This window comes from Lepus europaeus, chromosome 18 (genome assembly GCF_033115175.1).
Source record: "Lepus europaeus isolate LE1 chromosome 18, mLepTim1.pri, whole genome shotgun sequence".
NCBI lineage: Eukaryota > Metazoa > Chordata > Mammalia > Lagomorpha > Leporidae > Lepus > Lepus europaeus.
Genome location: NC_084844.1, coordinates 38,359,796 through 38,383,444, shown reverse-complemented (window position 1 = coordinate 38,383,444; position 23,649 = coordinate 38,359,796). Strand labels below are relative to the sequence as shown.

The 23,649-nt window shown below is 53.6% G+C and overlaps 3 protein-coding genes across 3 annotated transcripts in view; 1 reads left to right on the top strand and 2 right to left on the bottom strand.

Annotated features, from left to right (window-relative positions):
- The window catches only part of LOC133777090 (C-C motif chemokine 4), a 140,936-nt gene that overhangs the window by 37,524 nt on the left and 79,763 nt on the right, over positions 1–23,649 (top strand). Inside the window, exon 4 of the mRNA XM_062216518.1 lies at positions 19,488–19,610. The gene's annotated coding sequence lies outside the window, so the exon portion shown is untranslated. The remainder of the gene's footprint in view (positions 1–19,487; positions 19,611–23,649) is intronic.
- Positions 11,726–12,239, bottom strand: LOC133746841 (C-C motif chemokine 16-like; the record flags this gene model as incomplete). The annotated part of the gene is made up of 2 exons (XM_062175086.1): positions 11,726–11,892; positions 12,152–12,239. Coding segments are annotated over 2 exons (255 nt in total), but the record flags the coding sequence as incomplete, so codon positions are not given.
- On the bottom strand, positions 17,816–20,508 carry LOC133777087 (C-C motif chemokine 14-like). Its single transcript, XM_062216516.1, has 3 exons — positions 20,301–20,508; positions 18,464–18,578; positions 17,816–18,037 (listed from the first exon to the last, which is right to left on the bottom strand). The coding sequence occupies exons 1-3, from the start codon at positions 20,383–20,385 to the stop codon at positions 17,953–17,955; spliced, it is 285 nt and encodes a 94-aa protein (XP_062072500.1). The 5' UTR covers positions 20,386–20,508; the 3' UTR covers positions 17,816–17,952.

Sequence of the window (23,649 nt, the reverse complement as noted above, 5' to 3'; positions counted from 1 at the left end):
TCACTGCGGGGCTCTTTGGTGAGCAGACTGCCACTGTGATGGGACAGCGTGGGCTTTGGGCTGTTGTCTAGCCCTGTCAGCGTCTCTCCCTACAGTGGTCTAGCAGGCTCCTCCCTGGTTTCCCCTCTTCTACTCTTGCCTCCAGCCCCCACCCCCAAGTCCATTTCCACAGAGTAAATGTGATCATGTAAGCAAGTAAACCAGGTCATGTTATCCCTCCATTTAAACCTTCCATGGTCAGGGCTGGTGTTGTGGTATAGCAGGTTGAGCCGCCGCCTACAATGCCAACATCCCGTTAAATGCTGATTTAAGTCCTGGCTGCTCCACTTCTAATCTAGCTCCCTGCTAATGTGTCTGGGAAGGTGGTGGAAGACGGCCCAAGTACTTGGGCCCCTGCACCTACATGGGGAGACCCAGATGGAGTTCCTGGCTCCTGGCATCAGCCTTGCCCAACTGAGGCTTTGCTGCTATTTGGGGAATGAACCAGCAGATGAAAGATCTGTCTCTCCCCTATTCTCTCTGTAACTCTGCTTTTCAAATAACTGGATACTACCACTACTACTACTACTAATGAAAGCTTTCTTTTTTTTTTTTTTTTTTTTTTTTTTTAAATTTTTTGACAGGCAGAGTGGACAGTGAGAGAGAGAGAGAGAGAGAAAGGTCTTCCTTTGCCATTGGTTCACCCTCCAATGGCTGCCGCGGCCGGCGCACCGCGCTGATCCGCTGGCAGGAGCCAGGTGCTTCTCCTGGTCTCCCATGCAGGTGCAGGGCCCAAGGACTTGAGCCATCCTCCACTGCACTCCTGGGCCACAGCAGAGAGCTGGCCTGGAAGAGGGGCAACCGGGACAGAATCCGGCGCCCTGACTGGGACTAGAACCCGGTGTGCCGGCGCCGCAAGGTGGAGGATTAGCCTAGTGAGCCGCGGCACCGGCCTACTAATGAAAACTCTCAAAGGTTTCTTTGCAAACACAAACTGCTACAAGGCCCTGTGTAACCCAGTGGTTCCTAGCTTGGTGTGGTTTTTGCCCTACCAAGGGGCATTTGGCAATGGCTAGAGACATTTTTGATTGTCACAGTTTAGGGGAAGGAGGCTACTGGCTTCCAGTGGGTAGAATATAGGGATGCAGCTACCCCTCCCCCCCCCCATTATAGAGGACAGCCCCCAAACAAGGGATTATCTGGCCCAAGATATTAGTGTCACTGAGGCTGACAAATGTTACCCAAGCCTTGTGGCTTTGTCTCCTATGACCCTGTACTACAATAGCTCCATCAGCTCTTTTGCCTTCCCTCGAACACCTAACTCTGGTTCCTTCCTCGGGGCCTTTGCATGTGCCACAGCCTCCCTTGGGAAAAGGCATCTCTCAGGCCTTCGCACAACTTGTCCCATCACCACATTTCAGTCTCTGCTGTAATGTTGCCCCCTCAGAGGGGACTTCTCTGGACCCTCTAGATGCAGACCCACCTCTCCTTCCATCACTCTGCTTTATGCTTCTTTGTTGCACTTATCATTAGCTGAAATCATATTGTTCATTTATTTTTAACATGTATTTATTTGAAAGGCAGAATGACAGAGGAGGACAGAGAGAGAAAGAGAGAGAGAGATTGATCTTCCATTTGTTAGATCACCCCCCAAATGCCTGCAACAGTCGGGGCTGGACCAGGCCACCAAGGCTATAGCCCAGAACTCCATCTGGGTCTCCCATGTGGATGGCAGGAACCTAGGTACTTGAGCCACCATCCATTGCTTCCCAGGCACATTAGCAAGAAGCTGAGTCAGAAGCAGAGCAGCCAGGACTCAACCTGCCACTGAAACATGGGTCGCAGGCATCCCAAGCAGCAGCTTAACCTACTGCACCACAGTGCCCTCCCTGTTCATTCCTCCTTTTCTGTCTCCCTCCCCAGAACACCGTGAGTGCAAGGCTTTCCTTCTGTGCTCCGTACTCGGTCCTAAGCAGGGTCTGGCACATCCTGGGTGTGAGACACATACCTGCTGAATGGGTGAGCGAGTGGTGGCGTTTTAGGCAGAGGCTATCAGGGTGGGAGGGATACTTTGGTACCTTCTATTCCTTGAGTTCACTGATGAAGCCAACAGTGGTGGGAGTGTCTTTTGGAACCCTTATTGGGAACTGGCTTTGAATACACCTGAACAGGGCCTATGTCTCTCATGGGTCACAGGGGCCTCACCCCAATCCCCCTCTGTTTCTGTCGCATGCTGCCGTTGGTGACCGCTGCCTGCCTCACTGCCAGCACCTCCTGAGGAAATCTGTTCCTATCTACACAGCCTTCAGATCCCTCAGCCTCCCCAGCAGCAGCACTGCGGCCTGGCTCCTGGTGCCAGCTGACTGAACCAGGGTTTTGCCAGACTTCCCAGGAACCATGTGGCCAGGATGAAAAAGATGAGCTGAACCAGTAGGAGTCCTTTGTTGGGGCCATGCAAAGTGGGAACCACACTGGGCGGAGGGCATGGGATCTTTCCCAGCCTGTACCCCCAGAAGCTGAGCAGGCAGTGTAGATTCTGAGAAAGGGGCCCACAGGGACCATGGGGAGGGCTGGTTCAGGCACGAATGGGTCCTGTAGTGGGGCCTTGGAGTCAGACAGACGTAGATGCTGAGTTCTCGAAGTTCATTTATCTGAGAGGTGTAGATAGTGGAGAGAGAGAGAACGAGCGAGGGCGAGCCGGGAACTCGATCCTGGGCGCCCACCTGTGGCAGGGACCCATCTGCTTGAACCATCACTGTTGTCCCAGGATGTGTATTAGCAGGAGCTGGGGCTGGGAATGGGACTCGGGCACTCCCATCACTGCTCGGCCCAATCCCTGCTCCCCAGACGTTAGATCTGAGTCCTGGCTTGGTCAGCAGCTGTGTGGGTCGGAGCAAGTTGCCCAAACCCTCCAAACCTGGTATTCTCTTGTCCTGTGGCTATAATCCCTGCCCTGAGGGTACTTCTTAGAAAGTGACATGGAGAGCTCCAGCCAGAAAAGAGGAAGCGGAGACACGTTTATGACTCAGAAGTTCCACTTTGGGGCTTCTGGGCAGGACTGGGAGGACACTTCCCTGCATTGTGAAATGTGTGCAGGGAGACTCAGCGAGCTTGTCACTCAGAGGGGGATTTCTGGAGCTTGGCTGGAGAGGAAAAGGCCCCGTGAGGCTGGCAGAGACTCTGTCTTGTGATGAGACGAGAGGGGAGGTGGACAGGCCCCTTGCCAGTCCTGCAGCCAGCAGCCACAGGCTCTCCATGAGCCCAGGAGGGAGCCAGGGAGCGGTCCCACTGTGGTTCATCCTCAGGAGTAGCTCAGTGGAGTCTGTGGTCAGATCGGGGTCACAGGGAAGCCACAGCAGGAACACCCTCAGCCAGCCACTGCCTCCCTTGTGGGTCTCCGTCCAGGGACACAGGGTCACAAAGCATGAATGATAATTATGTAACTCGCAAGATCAAAATAAAAAGGGTTCAGGTTATTCTAAGAGACTCGAGTGATGCAGCAGTGTCTAGTACACAGTAACAGGAGCCTCAGCGTGCAAGTTCAGGTCTACAGGAAATCAACAACACTCCCATGGCTTGATTTGATATACATTTTTATCTTGCCATTTTGCTGGCTGGATGGGAACCTTTAACCTCACACTTAATGGAGTGTGTCCAAGTATTTGGGGACCGATATGATTATCTGTGCCTGTGAGTTATTGCTCAGCCACCCTCCTTCTAATACATTTGGCACATACTTGGGGACATGGAAACCTTCCCTGGGGTGCCATGACCTGGTTGTCTGCGTGTTCCATATGCCTTTCCTCTTTGCCATCTTCTCGTCTCTTGCCCATGCTGCTGGGGTGCACATGTGGCACCTGCCTCCCCGGCCTGGCTTGGAATCATGCTCCTTATTAATTCCTGTGACGATGTTGTATACCTTGTTCTTTCTGCTGGGGGCTTAGCTAGCCAAAGGGACTCACAGTTTTGCTCTCTGCCCTGCTTCATTGCTTCTCTGAGAGGGGTGGAGGAGGGGCATGGTGTGGACTGCCTGCTTGAATGATGGAAGGGAAGAGGGCTAAAATAGAAAATATCTCAAACCTTCCAGTAGCACCCCAGTCCCCAGGGCAGCTCTTGGGAGCAGCATGTCCTGTATTTACATGCCTTTGTATCTCGTAACCTGTGTTGGCCCTTGGAAGGGAATGCCCTCTGCACCTCCTCCCCAGTACCCACTTCACTGTGGAAATAATGCCATATGGGGTGCACACTTGCACAGTGGTTTAGATGCCCCTTGAGATGCTCATGGCCTGTGTTGGAGTCCTGGCTCTGCTCCTGATGCCAGCTTCCTGCTAGCACACTCCCTGGGAGGCAGCAGGTGGCAGCTCAAGTACTTGGGTCCCTGCTGCCTACATAGGAGACCTGAATTAAGTTCCTGGCTCCTGGTTTTGGCCTGGTCCAGCCCTGGCTGTTGGCAGCCATTTGGGGTGTGAAGCAGCAGATGGGGGAGCTCTGCCTGCCTGCCTTTCCAATAAACACACACAAATTTAAGAAGTGCACCCAAGGGAGCAGTAGAGTGTAGCAGGCACTCGGAGCTTGTTAGCTTGGCCACCTCTGCACAACCACAGCACCTTTGTCCTGACACGTGGACTCACAGCTTCCAAGGGAGCAGCACCTAGTTGCGGTCCCTGCTTTGCTGCTCCCTTGGTCCTCACCCTTAGCTTTCTGTTCGGAAAAAAAAAGTCATGGCAGTGTAACTTGCATAGACCAAAATGTGCTGAGCTCGATTGGTTTCTATGCTGGTAGCCACTTCACGACCATCCTGATCGCTGTTTGATGCCTGTGACTACCTAGATGGTACTCGCTTTCATGTGAAGGTATGCGTGCAGTGTGTGCTCTCGTGGGTCTAATTCCAAATCATAGATGCCTCTTTTTTTTAATATTTATTTTATTTTTATTTGAAAGAGTTACAGAGAGAGGTAGAGACAGAGAGAGGGGTCTTCCATCCACTGGCTCATTCCCCAGATGTCTGCAACGGCTGGAGCTGCGCCGATCTGAAGCCAGGAGCCAGGAGCTTCTTCCAGGTCTCCCATGTGGGTTCAGGGGCCCAGGGACTTGGGCCATCTTCTACTGCTATCCCAGGCCATAGCAGAGAGCTGGATTGGAAGAGGAGCTGCCAGGACTAGAACCTGCGCCCATATGGGATGCTGGTGCTTCAGGCCGGGGATTTAACCTGCTGTGCCACAGCGCTGGCCCCATGCCTCTTTTTTTTTTTTTTTTTTTAAAGATTTATTTATTTATTTGAAAGAGTTACACAGAGATAGAAGGAGAGGCAGAGAGAGAGACAGAGAGGAGTCTTCCATCTGCTGGTTAACTCCCCAGTTGGTTGCAACGGCTGGAGCTGCTCCCATCAGAAGATAGGAGCTTCTTCCAGGTCTCTCACACAGGTGTAGGGGTCCAAGGACCTGGGCCATCTTCCATTGCTTTCCCAGGCCAAAGCAGAGAGCTGGATCAGAAGTGGAGCAGCCAGGACTTGAACCGGTACCCATGTGGGATGCTGGCGCTGCCAGCAGTGGCTTTACCTGCTACGCCACAGTGCTGGCCTTGTGGCTTGACTCTTCCTTGCTGTGTAGTACTCCGCTGTCTGCAGCCACCACAACCACTAACGCTAAGCCCACCACCTCTGGTTTCCGGTTCCTCTCACCTGCTTTGGCCTGAAGGGAGACCTTGATGACACACGGCTCCCTGCTCACCTGCGCTGAACTCTGCCCTCGGCTCCACTGCTCACGGCTCTGGAGGTGAAAGCAGCAGGACTTCCGCTTCTCTTGTGTCTCCTCCCTTCCTGGGGCAGCGCTGGCTCTGCCTTCTTTCTCGGGGCCACCTGATGAGGGACAGGAAGAGAAACTGGTTTTCTGAGGAGGAGCTCCCGCAGGGTGGTATCTGCTACTCTTGGGAAAAGTGGCGTTTGTGTGGAACTCCTGCCCTGACGAGAGAGCAGGAGGGAAGAGGTGCTGCTGCCTCCGCTGGGCGTCAGTGGAAGGAAAGTTGAAAGTGGCCAAAATCTAAGTCAAATAAGTTTAATCAAAAAGTACATTTAAAGACTTGGGTACCTGGAAAATATAAGAAGTTCCAGACTTCAGGTCTGGCTTGATCCAGAGGCTCAACCAATGTCATCAGGGGTATTCCTCTCTGCACTTGCTTCTATCTGCCACTCAGTTTCCTTCCTTCCTTAAGAGGTGGAAGAAAGGGACCAGGTGACAGGTTGTTTGAGCATTTCATCATTCGGGCTGAGCCAACTGCAGTCAAGGGCAGGCCATCTCCCAGTGCTCTGTGTCAGGGAGGGACTTGGTCTGGCTTTGTGCATGTCCTGTGTCTGCTTCTTGGACTGTTTTCTCTCTCTCTCTCAAAAGAGTAATTTAATTTTTTTTTTATTTTAGATGTCACAACGTCAGTCCCTGACTGATGCCAATAGTCAAGTGTGAGATGGGTCCAGGAGACAGATAATGCCATAGAACCAGAGGGAGGGCAGACACAAGGCCATCCATGTGCACAGGTTTTTCTTTCTTTATAAAAAATTATGAGAGAGAGAGAGAGAGGAAGAGAAAGAGAAAGAGAAAGAAAGAATGAGAATATCTTCACTCCCCAACTGGCTGCAATTTCAGAGACTGGGTCAGGCTGAAGCCAGGAGTCTGGAACTCCGTCTGTGTCTCCCATGTGGGTGACTGGTGTCAAAGTACTTAGGCCATCTCCCACTGTTTCCCCAGGTACATCAGTAGGAAGTTGGATTGGAAGTGGAGCAGCAGGGATTTGAACCTGCACTCTGATGTGGGAGGCTGGTGGGCCCCAGCATTTTCTTTCTTAGAATGCTGTCAGCAATGGTGTAGGGGCACACTGGACCTTGCTGAACATTTTGGGGAGATACTGAATGGTGGGTAGTAGGGTAATACAACCTCGCGAGAAACAGTAGACATCCCTGGCCTGAGGTGTTCTGGTTTCCCTGTTCCTTGGAATTTCCTTCACACAGCAGTCAGCCGCCGTGTTGCCTGGTCTTTTCTCATCCCGCAGCCTTTTCTCTCCTCTGCTTTCCTCACTTGCAACTTCCTCTCCATTTTGTATGTAGAATTGTTTAGCTTTTTTTTGTTGTTGTTGTTCCTTTACCGTGTTCCAATCTACGCCCTAAGATTCCCATCTTGCATTTATTATTTTTTTTAAAAGATTTATTTATTTTATTTGAAAGGCAGAGTTACAGAGAGGCAGAGGCAGAGAGAGAGTGTTTTCTGTCCACTGGTTCACTCCCAAATGGCCACAATGGCTGGAGCTGCGCTGATCCGCTGCCAGGAGCTTCCTCCAGGTCTTCCCAAGCTGGTGCATGGGCCCAAGGACCTGGGTCATCTTCTACTGCTTTCCCTGGCCATAGCAGAGAGCTAGGTTGGAAGTGGAGTAGCCGGGACTCGAACCGGTGTCCATATGGAATGCTGGCACTGCAGGCGGCAACAGTGCTGGCCCCACATTTACTCTTTTTTTAAATTTTTTATTTTATTTTTATTTTTTTGACATGCAGAGTGGATAGTGAGAGAGAGAGAGAAAGGTCTTCCTTTTTGCCGTTGGTTCACCCTCCAATGACCGCCATGGCCGATGCGCTGCAGCCGGTGCATCGCGCTGATCTGAAGCCAGGAGCCAGGTGCTTCTCCTGGTCTCCCATGCGGGCGCCCCGACCGGGACTAGAACCTGGTGTGCCGGCGCCACAGGCGGAGGATTAGCCTATTGAGCCGCGGCGCCAGCCACACTTACTCTTTATTTGACCTATCAAAGTATTTTAATTTTCATTTTAAAAATTATATTCATTTTAATTTGTTTGAAAGACAGGTGGATGGAGAGAGATGCTTCCATTCAGGGATTCACTTCCCAAGTACCCACAGCAGCCAGGGCCGGTGTCACAGGCAGCAGCTCAACCCGCCATGTCACAGCGCCAGCCCCTAAAGGTGTCTTTTGCATTCCTCACTGTCGCTCTCAACAGCTTTACTCTTTACACAAACTCTGTCTTGTATATCTGTGTTTGATATCTCCTTCTCCCCACTCAAAGCTAAGCTCTGTCGGAGCAGGGGCTTTGTCTGCTGCGTCCTCAGTGTGGACAGAAAGGCCCAGCTCTCTGCAAAGGGGGGGGGGGCAGGAAGCGGTGAGAAGACAGGGGCACCAGGAGCGGCCACCCCAGCAGCTGGGGACCTAAGCGTGAGCTGGTGGCCTTCAACCTTAATAAACGCGGCCAGGTGAGGCGTTATGGATTTTCACCACTGGGTGGCACTGCTCACCAACTTTCCTAACACTGATTCTGCCTAGAAGAGCTTTGCCGGAATTTTTTTTTTTTTTTTTTTTTAAACTTTTTAGCCATCCTCCAGGAGCAGCTTAAGATGACGACTCTGTGGTCCCTGCCCTGACGTCCTGACTTGCAGCCAGAAGGGGTTCAGCACAATGACTTTTTAAAAGAAGTTTGTTTATTTGAAAGGCACAGTTACAGAGAGAGGGAGACAGAGAGTGCGCCCATCTGCCGGTTCACCCCTCAACTGGCTACAACAGCCAGGGCTGCGCCAGGACAAAGCCAGGAGCCTGGAACTCCATCCAGGTCTCCCACATGGGAGGGGCCTAAGTGCTCAGGCCATCTTCTCTTGCTTTCCAAGGTGCATTAGTAGGGAACGGGATTGGAAGCAGAGCAGTTAGAACTCAAACTGGTGCTCCTATGGGGTGCCAGCGCCACATGCAGTGGCTTAACCTACTGTGCCACAACACCAGTGCCAATCACGTTGGCTTCTAACCAGAACCCCAGCTGGGCTTTGTGTGAATTTCTTGAGTGGCCGTTCAGTGTGGCCTGCCAGGTGCCAGAGCCTTGCTTGGGAGCAGGGTGAGTGAGAGGCCAGCCCCAGGGATGTGCCCCAGTCCTCACAGTGTGTGAGACGGCTGTGTAGAGCGGGGACATGTGCCCAGCCCCTGTGACTCCCAGGGAACTGTTTTCTGTGTCACCCAGAGTTACCTCCTTGCTTCCTTCCCTTCCTGCCCCCACGGCTTCCCCATGTCGTGTGTGTGGCCCTCACCCACCTGGGGCCACCCCTTCTCAGAGGGAGCCCACCCCCCAGTTATAGCCCTTACCTCCCACTCCTTCCCAGGCACTGGCCATCCCGTTCCTCAAGACTGACACTCTCATAGCTGTGTGGGGTAGATTTATGTGGTGAGGTCTTCCCTCTGGAGTGACCTGAGCTAGAAAACTCGTGTGTGTGTGTGTGTGTGTGTGTAAATCAGGCATCTTCCTATCTTGAAAAGACAAGGAATATCCCTTTATAAAAACAGTTGAATACGGGGCCAGCGTTGCGGCATAGTGGGCAAAGCCACTTCCTGTGGCGCCGGCATCTGATTTGGGTACCGGTTTGTGTCCAGGCTGCTCCACTTCCAATCCAGCTCTCTGCTAATGTGTCTGGAAAAGCAACAGAAGATGGCTCAGGTGCTTGGGCCCCTGCACCAGCATGGGAGACCCAGAAGAAGCTCCTGGCTTTGGTTGGCCTGACCCCGGTTACTGTGACCACCTGGGGAGTGAACCAGCAGGTGGAAGATCTCTCTCTTTCCCTGACTTTCAAATAAATAAATAAATCTTTAAAAACAAAACAACTGGAGCCGCGGCGCCGGCACACCGGGTTCTAGTCCCGGTCGGGGCACCGATCCTGTCCCGGTTGCCCCTCTTCCAGGCCAGCTCTCTGCTGTGGCCCAGGAGTGCAGTGGAGGATGGCCCAAGTGCTTGGGCCCTGCACCCCATGGGAGACCAGGAGAAGCACCTGGCTCCTGCCATCGGATCAGTGTGGTGCGCCGGCTGCAGCGCACCTACCGCGGCGGCCATTGGAGGGTGAACCAATGGCAAAAAGGAAGACCTTTCTCTCTCTCTCTCTCTCTCACTGTCCACTCTGCCTGTCAAAAATAAAAAAAAAAAAAAATAAAATAAAATAAAAACAAAACAACTGAATACACATGAGGACTCTTGTCCTTCCCATTCTAAACAAATAGGCTAGCTTTGTGTTAGGTGCTGGGTGTGGATCTGACCTTTATCAATGAACGCTCAGTTAAACATGTTTTCCAGATTACCACCTAACCCTGAATTCCTCTGATGGACAGAAAAAAAAAAAAAAAGACAATGCCACTCCTGTCCCAGCTTGCTGGAACCCTGTCCCTGAGCTTCCTGTTTGCAGTTCTTTCTGTCCTGGAGGGCTCTGGGCACTGGGTCACTGCCTTTGACCCCAGTGATGACTAAGGACTTTGAAACTGCCTTGGTGTACGGTCAGATGTCGTTCTAACCCTCGTGTCCACGCTGGCCTCTGTAAGCAAAAGTGCAGGCCTTCCTTAGTGATTTTGTCTCTGCCAGGCTATGAGCCCTTGGACAGAGGAGTTTGACCATGCTTAGCCATAACCCCTGAGCTGTGCTAACAGGGAGGGTAGAGAGAAATTCCTGGATCCAGGAGGGGGCCCACAGGCCAGGGAGGGCCTAAAGCAGGTAGTGCTGGCCTCCTCGGTGGGGACAAGGTCAGCCAGCACATGGGACAGAGACCCTGCCCGGCCAACACAATTATCTCGGGCTCTTTGCACATGTTTTAGGAACAGCAGCCTAAGTCTGCTCACTCTGGCTAACATAAAGAAGAATGGGATACCCACGTGTCCATCCATGGATGGATGTGGGAGATAGAATACCACAGAGCGTGCCGGTGCTGTGGCTCACTTGGTTAATCCTCTGCCTGCGGTGGCACATCCCATATGGGCGCCGGGTTCTAGTCCCAGTTGCTCCTCTTCCAGGCCAGCTCTCTGCTGTGGCCCGGGAAGGCAGTGGAGGATGGCCCAAGTGCTTGGGCCACGCACCCGCATGGGAGACCAGGAGGAAGCTCCTGGTTTCGGATCAGTGTAGCGCTGGCCGTGGCAGCCATTTCGGGGGTGAACCAACTGAAGGAAGACCTTTCTCTATCTGTTTATAACTCTACCTGTCAAATAAAAAAAAATTAAAAATGGTTCAAATGGTGAATTTTTGTTGTATATGTTTTAACACGTCAGAACTGATGGACAAACATTATTCCTGATATGCTAAATGGCCCTTCAGGATTTTCAGAAAACATTTATTAATTTATTAGAAAAGCAGAGGGATGGTGGGGAGAGACAGACAGATCGACTGATCGATTGATCTGGCCTGGATGGCTGGGAACTGGGTCATTACTCAGAACAGCTGTTGAATTGGTATGCGGTGAGCAGTTGAAAGCAGAGCAAAGAGATGGCTGTGCAGGCTGCTTTCCTGGGTAGGAAGAATGGGGCCGGCATCCCATATCTGAGTGCCAGTTTGAATCCTGGCTACTCTGCTTCTGAGCCAGCTTCCTGCTGCTGTGCCTGGGAAGGCAGCAAAAAGATTGCTCAAGTCCTTGAGCCCCTGCCACCCATGTGAGAGACCTGGATGGAATTCTTGGCTCCTGGCTTTGGCCCAGCCCAGCCCAGCCCTGACTGTTGCGGCCATTTGTGGAGTGAACCAGCAGATGGAAAATCTCTCTCTTTCTCTGTCTCTCTCCCTCCTTGTGTTGCTCTGCCTTTCAAATAAATAAATGTTTAAGCAAAGAGGAATCTTCAAAATACTTGTATTTTGACCACTGGCCTGCTTCTCTGAATGTGATCGCACTGGCTCAGACCACCAGGCTGGCCATATTTGCGCAGGGTTACCCCTCCCCTCCCCAAACCCGGGCTCCTGCCTAGGCTGGGCCTTCTAATGGAAGAGGTGCTGGGGCTGGGGCTGTCCCCTCTCTGATCCGATGGTTTTAACTGGGGCTGGGGTCCTGGCAGGCAGCAGAGGTGGCCAGGAATCCTGGAGATGCTCTTGGGCCCGGGTGTCTTCAGGGTTGGTGCAGACCCCCAGGTTTTTCTGTTGACAAACTGTGGAGGCAGAATTTGTGGTCTTGCTGCTGAGTAGGCTGAGGTCCAGACCATGGCTCCCTCCTCTGGCTCCTGAGGGGCTGCCTCATGTCCTTTACAACATCCTCCCACCCTCCCTCCCTCCCTGGCCTCCAGCCCTCCCCAGTCCTTCTCATAGGCCCTCCCCCACCGTCAGCCGCTACTCCATAGCTCTAGAGTGGAGATGTCTTGGTCCCACTCACCCTGCCCCAGCTTCCCATTCCCTCTTACACACACCTGCAAGCGCTCATTGGCAAGTGGCAGCTGAGGGCCTTTCTGGATCCTGGCACCAGTTTCCCCGGCAATGCTTTCTCATGGAACTTCAGGCATCAGTGGGGTGGTCTACCCCGTCAGGAATTTTTGCAATCATCACATTGGTTGATGGGGTGCAGGGAGGCAGACCATGGCTGCCTACCTCATCTCCTGTCAATCACGCTCTTTGCATTAGCAAGGACTGCTGCTGGTGTGATGGGGAACAGGGGAAGTGAGAAAGAGAAACTCCTGCGGACACACACACGTGGAGCCGTCCGCCTCTGAACAGTGCTCAGCAAAGAATGACTTGGCTGTTCTCATTTGCTGATGCACCAGGAGGCAGCTGCCTCACCCTTTGTGTCCTCGTGGCTTGGTTTCACAGTGTGTGTGGAGTTCGTGTTACATTGTGGGCTCTGTGGGACAAACTTGAGGAAGGCGCACCCAGGGCCCTAGAGTGGCTCACACTCTAGTCCAGGTGCACAGGGAAGGTGACCGTGGGAAGTGAGCCAGGCCAGAAGAGCCTTTGGCACAGGTGCAATGGAAGCAGAATGAGGTGCACCTAGCCCAGCCCTAGTGGGGGAGGAAGTCCTGTTGGGTTCTGAAAGGCTGAGCAGGGTCTCAGCAGACAAAGGGGTTGGAGGCCTGGCAGAGAGGGGAGTGCCGGATGTCTAGGGAGGGTGGAGCGGTGTGGGGAGCAGGGATGCAAGGTGACAAGGAGGGAGAGAGAGGGGAGGGCCAGGCCACCCCCACAGAGCTGTGTGTGGGTGGTTGGGTTGGAGAGGGGTCTGGCCTCTTTTCTAGAGGTCCCAGGGGGAGGGTAAGGTGGTGGATCTATGAGGAAAAAATGTACACGTTAGACTGCGAGGTCAGACAGCCTGAGTGCGAATCCTGTCTGGATGATTAGAATTGTGGGCCGATTTCTTAATCCCATTCATTTCATGCATGCAGAGATCTAGGGTCACGGTGAGGAGGGGAGGGGAAGCTGCTGGGGGAGCCCTGGGCTCAGAGTGTGGCACGAGGAAGGCTCAGCTGGGCTGGTTAAAATCACAAGCCAACGGGGCGCTGCTCGCTCTGCCCTGGAAACAGCTGCTGTTTCCCCTTCTCTCTGCAGCATGCAGGAGCTGGCCCTGGTTGATGGTTGTTGCTGCATTTTCTGGGTGCTTCCCTGAGTGCCCATCAGTTGAGGGTATATGGGAGGCCAGACCAGAGACCTCCTGCAGCCCCCTACACTCCAGGGGTACAAATCCCTTTGTAGGCAGACCATGTCTCCAGCTTGGGATATCTGCAGAGCAGTGTCAGGCTGACCCATGCTCTCTCTTCCTGGAAGCCTAAGTCCCCTGCACGGGCCTGACTTTCCCCAGGGGTGCTTCTGCCCCCTTCACCTACCACATGCACATGGGCCCCATGCCCACCCCACCTTTGCCAGTGATGCTCATGTCCCAGGTTTGCAAAGCAAAGTTTATAAAGGTCAAGGTCGTTCTGAGAGTCTGTGGGCAGATTACATGGTGCACTTGGCCCTTGCTCCCTGGAGTATTTGCACACGCAGAGCCAGGCCAGACTCAATGCCTAGGGTAGCTTAAAAGGCAAAAGGAGGGGCCGGCGCCGTGGCTCAACAGGCTAATCCTCCGCCTTGCGGCGCCGGCACACCGGGTTCTAGTCCCTGTCGGGGTGCCAGATTCTGTCCCGGTTGCCCCTCTTCCAGGCCAGCTCTCTGCTATGGCCCGGGAAGGCAGTGGAGGATGGCCCAAGTGCTTGGGCCCTGCACCCGCATGGGAGACCAGGAGAAGCACCTGGCTCCTGCCTTCGGATCAGCGTGGTGCACTGGCCGCAGTGTGCCAGCCGCGGCGGCCATTGGAGGGTGAACCAACGGCAAAGGAAGACCTTTCACTCTGTCTCTCTCTCACTGTCCACTCTGCCTGTAAAAAAAAAAAAAAAAAAAAAAAAAAAAAAAAAAAAAAAAGGGCTAGGGCAGGCCAGAGTGGGTTTGTGAAAGGAACAAGTCTCTTGGCACCTCCCTAGGTACTCGGTCCTCATAGTTGTTGTTAGAGAATGAGGATAGAAACAGTCCTGTTTGCCACCTCCCTGCCCCTTCCCCCTCTCTGGAACCTGTCCATGTCTTTCCTTGTTCTGGAGACTTCACTCAGCCTCTGTCTGGGACGGGGAACAGGGCCACAGGTGCCCAGATGGCTCACTTGGCCAAGCTTCCTGTCACTGCCCAGCCCCGGAAGGATCTGAGCCAAGCACAGCTCTGCTTGCAGAGGGGAGAACTTGGGGACAGCAGCTGTGCGTGAAGGTGGGGGAGACCCCAGGGCCGTGAGGCCAGAAACTGAAAGCCTTCCTGGTGTCAGCTCTCTGCCACCTGTCCATTCCGCTTTCTGAGGCCTGCCCTGCAGGGACAAGCCGGCTCACTTGTCTGGCTGCAAAGAGGAGGAGGACGAGGAGGCAGCCAAGGAGACCTTCATCCTCCCTGAGGGCCAGAGCAGTGTCAGGGAGAGCGGAGCAGGGCTCTGCTGAGCTGCCCTCCAGCTGTGGACTGTGGCCGCTTCAAGGATTGGCTGAGAGGGAGGGCGGCGCAGGATGGGGCCTGGTACAGAGCTGAATAAGCCATGGCTCAATAGGCTAATCCTCTGCCTTGCGGCGCCAGCACACCGGGTTCTAGTCCCGGTCAGGGTGCCGGATTCTGTCCCGGTTGCCCCTCTTCCAGGCCAGCTCTCTGCTGTGGCCAGGGAGTGCAGTGGAGGATGGCCCAAGTGCTTGGGCCCTGCATCCCATGGGAGACCAGGAGAAGCACCTGGCTCCTGGCTTTGGATCAGTGCGATGCGCCGGCCGCAGCGGCCATTGGAGGGTGAACCAACGGCAAAAGGAAGACCTTTCTCTCTGTCTCTCTCTCTCTCACTGTCCACTCTGCCTGTCAAAAAAAAAATTAAATAAATAAATTAAAAAAAGAATGAACCGGAGGGGCCGGTGCTGTGGCACAGTGGGTTATCATCCTGGCCTGAAGTGTTGGCATCCCATATGGGTGCCGATTCGAGACCCAGCTGCTCCACTTCCAATCTAGCTCTCTGCTATGGCCTGGGAGAATGACCCAAGTAGAGAATGTCCCAAGTCCTTGGGCCCCTGTAACCGTGTGGGAGACCCAGTAGAAGCTCCTGGCTCCTGGCTTCAGATTGGCACTGCTCAGGCCATTGCAGCCATCTGGGGAGTGAACCAGCGGATGGAAGACCTCTCTCTCTCTCTCTCTGCCTCTCTCTCTGTGTAACTCTGACTTTTGAATAAATACATAAATCTTTTTTTTTTTAAAGAATGAATTGGAGAAAGAATGGCTAGTGAATGTACCGGTCACCTTGCACTCTTGATCTTTCTAGCAATTTTTAAAAAAAGCTTATTTTACTTATTTGAAAGGCACAGTGATGTGAGGGAAGAGAAGGGAGGGAGGGAGAGAGAGAGAGATAGCAAGATCTTTCACTGGTTCACCCCTAAAAATGACCACAATGGCTGGGACTGGTCCAGGCTGAAGCCAGGAGCCTAGAACTCCATCCAAGTCTCTCACGTGTGTGGCGGGGTCCCAAATACTTTGGCCATCTCCTGCTGCCTTCCTAGGCACATTAGCAGAGAGCTGGATTGGAAGTGAAGCAGCTGGGACTTGAACTGGTGCTCCTATGGGATGCCAGCATCAAAAGTGGTGGTTTAACCCACTATGCCACAATGCAGGCTCCTGAAGAAGCAATGTTTGCTTCATTGAGGCCCTAGAGGCTTTGAGAAGTTCCATATACTGTCTGTGGTCCCATGCATAGGAGGCAGATCTCCAAACACCAGATCTGTTTGCGTCATGTTAGCAGCCCCTACCTCTGTGCCGAGGAGGGGAGGAGAAGGGTCTGGTGCCCCAGTTTCCCCTGGATGACTGGTCTTTGGGAGGGGAGCACAAAGCAGGATTAGCGAGCACAGACTGAGGCAAGACTAGGGTCTGGGGGCCCCTGCAAAGGGTGCCCCCCAAGTCCAAGGCCTCACGTTTGAGCCCTCACTCTCTCCTGACACAGGTTATGCTGCTCACACTCCGACAGAGCAACAAGTCTGATGCTTGGGTCCCGGTCTGTTGCTGAAGGGCTTGGTTGGTGTTGCTATTTGGACCTGGGCTCTGGGTAACTACATTGCAGGTTTATGCAACCTGCCTTGATGGCCAAACATGACCAGGAGAGGACGCTCTCTCTGTGTATCTCACTATCTGCTTCCGTAGTCCTGAGTCCCAACTTCTGCCCTCCAGGCTCTTGCTGGATATGCCCTACAGGACCTGGTAAAAGCTGAAGGCTGCATTCAGAGGAGAGACAGAAGATGGAGGAGGCTTTACTGTTGATGGGCCATGAGCTTCCTAGGCATAGAGGAAGTGGTCTAGTGGTTGAGAGCAGAGGGAGGCCGGGGCAGAACAGGGAACGTGCAGGTGCTCTGGGCTTGCTGCTCAGTGTGATTTCCCGCTCATGAATGGGTACCCATGTAATGCAATTGCACCTGGTGGTGCTGGTGAAGTTATCGCTTTTGGTGAGGATAGGGAGGGTACACATGTGGGGCACCTCCTAGACCTCTGTTTATGGAACGGGAGCCAGGAGGAGGTCTGGTTATACCTGTGACATGCAGGCCCCATCTTGGCCTTTGCTGTGGCATTGGCTATGGAAGGCTGAAGGCTAGGAAAGGGTGGTCACAGTCCCTAGCTCTCCCTAGAGATTAGGAGATGGTGTCAGAACCTATTCTGAAAAATGCCTTCTGTTTGTTCCTATCTCCTTCCTCTCTTCTTTCTTTCCTCCCTCCCTTCCTCCATTCCCTTTTCTTTCCTTCCATCCACCCACTCATCCATCCATCCATCCATCTATCCATCTATCCATCAATCCATCCGTCCAATCATCCATCCTCCATCCATCCATCCAGTCACCCATCCATGCAATCATCCATCCATCCAATCATCCATCCTCCATCCATCCATCCTTCCATCCAGTCACCCATCCATCCATCCATCCAGTCACCCATCCATGCAATCATCCATCCATGCAATCATCCATTCTCCACCCGTCCATCCATCCATCCATCCTTCCATGTGATCATCCTTCCATCCATCCATCTATCCATCGATCTTTTCCTGAACATGTTGTATGAGCAGACAATGGAGTCCAGCCTGGTGTGTGTAAATGGAGGGGAAGGATGTGATAAAATGTGTCCATGAGGCGTTCCTATCTTAGAGAGCAGTGAGAAAGGCCTTGGTGGAATCACAGAACAAAGGACTATGGGGCTTGAGTGCTATGCAGGGCCTTTATGAAGATTCCCTGTAAAGTCGCATGGCAGTTCTTAGCTTTGGCACTTGCTGTGCAGCCTAAACGAGATAATGCTCAAAGATCGCTTAGCAGGGTGATGGGGAGGTTGACAGCTCTAAGAAAATGGAATCTGTTTCCAGCACTGTGCTGAGGAAGTGGCTGCTGTGCTTTCTTTCCCATTTTTGGCTCAGCTTCCCAATGCCCCCATCACAGGCCAGACTTGTTTTTTGTCCTAGGCTCTGGCAGAACTGCAGAGCAAGGCCTGACGCTGAGGGTGCCGCACCCTCCCGGGCTGGGCTCGCTGCCACTCTCAGTCCACTGCCAATGGGGAAATTCACGGAGATGAACAAAGCAGAGAAGGGTTTAAATGGTCTTTAATTCAAGTCAGGGAAACTCCCGGGGGTGGCTGAGGCTGAGAGTTGGGGGTACAGAGGGGCCCTGGCCTCCTCTCCTTGGGTCTCTGAGCTGTGCCTTTGCCACCTGGCTGGATCACTCACTTCTCCAGGTCCCTGATGTAGTCCTGGACCCAGTCATCCCGGGGGTTGGCACAGATGGAGTAGCCCTTTTTGGTGATGAAGCTGTGGAAGGAGAGAGACAAGGCTGACATGTTGGGGGCCCAGCTCGTCCTCCTCCCTCCCAGACACATCACCTGATCTGGCTGCTTCTCCTGCCTTTGTTAGAGGCAGCTCAGGGCCAGGCACCTCTCTGAGACATGCTGTTCCCCTCAGGGCCCCTGGATTTGCCTGGTCTCCAGATCCCCCGGCTCAAAGGGCCCTCTGGCCTTCTGCCCCCTTCCTGTGACACTTCCCCAGCCAGGGGGGCTTCCACATGCTCCCTGCAGGCCACAGCCAGAAAGCTCCCAGGTTGCCCCTCAGCTGCCTCTCCCTGTTGTGGGGAGGGAGGCGCCCTGGGGGTCCCAGTCCACGTCCTTCCTGCCACCCCCTCAGACCCTGATGCTCCCACGCCCCACCCCCGCCCCAGCGTGCTGTGTGGATGCCACCTACACAACTCCGGGCTTGGAGCACTCGCTGCTGGTCTCGTAGTAGTCCGTAATCCGCTGACGGGGGACAACGCGGGTGATGTAGGAGAAGCAGCACTCGGCGGGGTGGTAGGGGCCTCCTGTGGAGCAAGTATGGGGGACACTGAGGTGGGGTGCCTGCTGGAAGGCATGATTGCTGGCTGCTTCTGCAACCTAAGAGTGCTACGGAGGGGGAAGGCAGTGGGAGTTGGCCCCCAGAGCCTGGAGAGAGGGCTTGGAGAAACTCAGCCCTCCCTTCTCCCTGTCCGTGGTAGTCCTTCAGCAGCAACCAGCCACTGGAAATGCTGGCTGGGGACTTTCAACTCCAGGAGCAAACAGCAGCAACCCAGAGCTGCTCCCAGGGGATAGGCGTCATCCTGGGGGTGGGGGGAACGGGGCTAGGGCGACTCCCGGAGGAGGAGGGTACTGACTGGCTCCAGGTCATGCAGACTGTGTGCCTTACCGGGAAAGATGCTCCAAACAGGAGGAGTATTTGGAAGAAATCCAATAGACATGGGGGGTGGGGGCTGCCACTTGAGGACACACATCCAGCCCCTCCCAGTCTCCTCCCCAGCCTGTGTCCCTGTGGAACCCACAGCAGCCTGCAGGGAGGGAGGGTTGCCCACCCCCAGCCCCCTGGGGAATGGCCACGAAGTCAGGGCACCCAAGTTCTAAGGCAACCTCGTTTTTGACTTCTTGGGACTGTGACAATTTCACTTTCTTACTGGCCCTCTCTGTTCTCCTCTATAAATGAGGGCTTGGGACTGGGTCGGTGGTTTCGACACCAAGCTCCCTGGGACATCAGGGTCTGTCCCAGAGCTCCTGCTGCATCTGAGAGCCGTGCCCCGGGGATTGCACCCGACTTAGCTCTTCTTTCTGTTTTATATATTGAGCCTCCGTGGAAGATTTTGCTCAAAGAAAAGATGCCATGATCTAAAATGTTTTAAGAATCAGTGGATTAGGTGATTTTCCAGCTGTTTCCTGACTATGAAATTCCATGGCTCTTTCAGGAGATGCAAGAGAGTGGCAGTGGACTCTCCAGAGCCTCGATGGCAGAGGGAGCAGGAAAGGCATCTCAGCCACGGGTCCCGCACACACAGGCACAGGCTGTGGCTGCCAATCGGAGACAGCAGGTCAGTGAATGCTATGTGACCAAGCTGGACAGAAGCTTGGGTGTGAGTTGTGATGGTCATGAGGTCACTAAGGGTGGCCAGACCTTGGCTGGAAAGGGAAAGGCTGGTTCTGTCATCCAGCATGGTGCTAGAACTATCCTTGCTATCCAAAGATGGAACAAAGGGTCCCCAGCTCCCAAGACCCACCCAGGGCTCTGATCCGCTCCAGAGATGGATCAGATCCCCATTCACTTTAGACTACCGTTATTGCAACACTTGCTATGCTTTTTTGGGAGAGGAGTGGTCTTGGTTGCCTGGAAAGGCAGCTTATCCTTGGAAATCGGCTGGAAGGAATGGGCCTAGGGCGGGGTCCCGGGCAACGCTGCACTCCCATTCGAGAGACGATGGCTCTGGGCTCCACAAACACTGCTCCCCCACCTCTCTGGGGGTTAGAGCCCACCAAGGAGCAAGCCACCCTTTTCCTTAACGGCAAAGAGAGGAATGAAGGCAGTGGGAGACTGCCTAGCCCCATCCTATGATCCTATGGGGGATCCTATGGTCCTGCAGAGGGTATGGTGGACGAAACCCAGTTAATAAGCCAGACCCCCCCCACTGCCACCCCGGAGCCCCTCCTCCTTGTCTCTCAGCTATACAACTCCTGCTTGTTCCCCCTGGACGCTGGGTTGGAAGGAGACAGGGCATTGCACTCACGTGGGGAGAGTTCAGCCCGGGTTCCCAGGGCGATGGGGGTGATGAAGAGGAGGAGGAGGGGGATGGCAGCCACGGAGACCTTCATCCTGTAGGAGCTGCTGCAGGAGAGCTGGCCTGCTGGAGGCTTCTCGGGCTCCTTGGGTGAGGATGTGTGGAGAAAAGATCATTGAGACAAAAGCCAATTTTTTTTTTTTTTTAAATAAAGGAACTCAGATTTTGAAGGGAAGTAGGAAGGCAGTGGAGACCTCAGCAATTTCATATCCTGCACGTTTGTGGTGTGAAGGAAGCACAGAGAGCCAAGGCTTCCGGGAGGAAATTGCCACCCAATTGGTTTAACCCCTTTGTTGTTGGCAGAGCACACGTGTGGGAGGCTGGGCGACACGGGCTCAGACCTAGCAAGAGAGGTGATGGCTGGGCTGTGTTCTGTACCCAAACCCACTGTGGACCTCAGAGCAAGGCCATGCAGGGTGTGGAGGTTCAGGGTCTGCTGCTCCAGAGATTGGGGAGCCTTGTGGGTGAGAGAATGAGCTCTGGAGAACCCCACATCAGCTCTCATCACTCAGGGCCAGGAAATCTTCACTTAAGATTTATTTATTTATTTGAAAGAGTTACAGAGACGCAGAGGCAGAGGGACAGAGTGGACTCTCTTCCATCTACTGGTTCACTCCCCAAATGGCTGCAATGGCCAGAGCTGAGTTGATCTGAAGCCAGGAGCCAGGAGCTTCTTCTGGGACTCCCATGTGGGTGCAGGGGCCCAAGGAGTTGGACCATCTTCCCCTGCTTTTCCAGTCCATAGCAGAGAGCTAGATTGGAAGTGGAGCAGCTGGGACTTATGCCCATATGGGATGCCAGCACTGCAGGTGGCAGCTTTACCTGCTACACCACAGCGATGGCCCCATCACTTTAACTCTTAAGCAGAACCCACAACTTCCAGCCTCATCCCTGCTGCGTCACCACACCCTGGGAGGGGTTGGGGCGGGGGAGAGAAGAGAAGTGCTATGATTCACTTATTCAGGGCTGGGGATCCTTTCTTCTGCCAAGGGCCACGTGGATATTTATAACATCATCACGGAACATACTAAATTCTCAACTTGAAAATGAGCCTGCTGGAGATGAATTAAATTTTGAGTCCTGCCTGCAGTCGCCTTGGCAGGGCCAGACTGAATGATCTTGTGGGCGATTCTGGACTGTGGGTCAGGTGTTCCCCGTGCTTGTGTCTTGGGCAGTGGCGGTGAGGCAGGTTAGCCGCTGTCCTAAGTGCTTCACCGATATCATTAGCCCGTGTGGTCTTGATAACTGCAGTGGAGGAAACAGGTTGGGAAGCAAAGCCCACACGTTGACAATTGATTTGTTGTCATATCCATATAGGATCCAGATTTGAAACTCGGGCAGTCTGGCTCCCAAGCCTGTGCTCTTAACCACTACGCTGTGAAGGAACATGGGAGCCCCAGCTAAGCTCCCCAAAAAAGTCCTGGCCGGTTTGGGTTCTCTGGAAGCCTGTAGCGTTGGCCCTTCTGGAGCTCAGAGAGTGGACAGCTTGGGGCCTTCCCCTGCCTTCTGATTTTTGTCACGGAGAAGCTTACAGGGAACTTTGGCGATGCCTCGTTAAGAGCTGGCTAGCAGGTGTCGCTGACGCGTGCTGGCCGGGGCACGTCGAGGCACACAGGGAAGCAGAGCAGCGACTGATGTGCGGCTTCTGGGATGCATCTCGCTAGGCATTGGCTGCTCTGCCTTGGTCTAAGCTGGCTATTGGCTAGGCGGCAGCTGTGGCTCAGAGAGGGCCAGCCACTCGCCCCTGTCCACATGGCGAGCTCCACAGCGGCCTTGGCCTTGCTCTCCCCCATTCTGCTGGCTGTGGGGCTGTCTCACCTCTACTCACCTGGCTCATCGGGGGAAGGGCATGTTTATGTTCTCTTTCTCCCACCCAACACAGAGCCTGGCATACAGCAAGGGGTTCAGACATGCATATCTTAAAAGAAACGGCTAAAGACATAAATCGAGCCAGGGCTAAGGACGCGGCTCTCTGGCGAAGTGGCTGAATTCTCACGGAAATAGCCATAAATGAAAGGCGCTTTCTGTGGGTCATCTCTCTAACAATGCTGTTGAAACTGCTCAGCTCACATGGCAACAGTCTCAGGAAATGAGCTGTTTTGGGAAGGGAGAACGCTGTTTTCGTGGGGACTAGCCAAGCAGCCGGAGCCAGGAGCTTTGCAGGAAATCCCTTTATCTTCCCAGCAATTGTTGACTTCCTACCTACATCAGTCTGCTGTGTGTGCTAACTGCTATAATAAACACCTCCCAAAGCTCAGGGGATTAATTCAGCACAGGCTTATTCCTTGCATGTGTCACAGCCCCGTGTGGCTCAGCCGTGGCTGGGGATGTGGTATGTGTGTTGGGGGGAGGGCTCTTCCATGCACCCACTCAGGAACCACAGCTTTCTTCTTGTGGCACCTCCACTTTTAGCACGAGGCTTCCAAGCTTGCTACCAGAGGGTGGAGGCGGAAGATTGAGGGAAAAAAATTTAAGACTTATTTATCTATTTGAAAGGCAGAGTGACAGAAAGAGAGATCTTCTATTTGTTAGTTCACTCCCCAAATGCCCACAAGAGCTGGGCTAGGCCTGAGCTGGAAGCCTGGAACTCTGTCTGGGTCTCCCATATGGGTGGCAGGAACCCAAGCACTTGGGCCATCAGCAGCAGCCTTCTCTGGTGCAGTAGCAGGGAGCTGACGGGAAGCAGAATAGATGGACTCGAACCAACCCCCTGATGTGGGATGCGGTTGTCCCAAGTGGCGGCTGTGCCACAACACTGGCCCAGACTGGGAGATTTTTTATAGACCTGTTCTGGAAATGGTGTGAATTACTCTCAGCTACGTTCCGTGGCCAACACCAAGTCACCTGGCTCCAGCCTACTGACGAAAGACTGGAAAATATACGACCTCCGTGTGCCCAGGAGGAAAAGGGACGAGGTTTGGTGACCACATCACTTCCTTGCCACCATGTCATATGCTGGTTTTTCAGCCTACCCTAGTCCATTGAGCCAGGTTTCCAGGATAGGACCCAGCGTCTGTTTTGACAATTCCTCCTGGTGATGCTCATGCTGGCTGAAGTTTCAGAAGTTCTCATCTACACCCGAGCTCTCTACCTGCTGGGCTTCCACCTGTGGTCTCTTTAGCCCTTAGGCAGTCCAGTTGCGGAGGGCCGAGGATTGAGTCCCAAGCTGGCTCCTTTATAAATAGCCTCGTCTGTTGGCTCTAATGTTGCATGATAATTTGGAGATTTAGTGATGGAGTAGATAGGACTTGTGCACCCAGCTGTTATGTCTTATTCATTTTCAGTCTTCTCTAGGAAT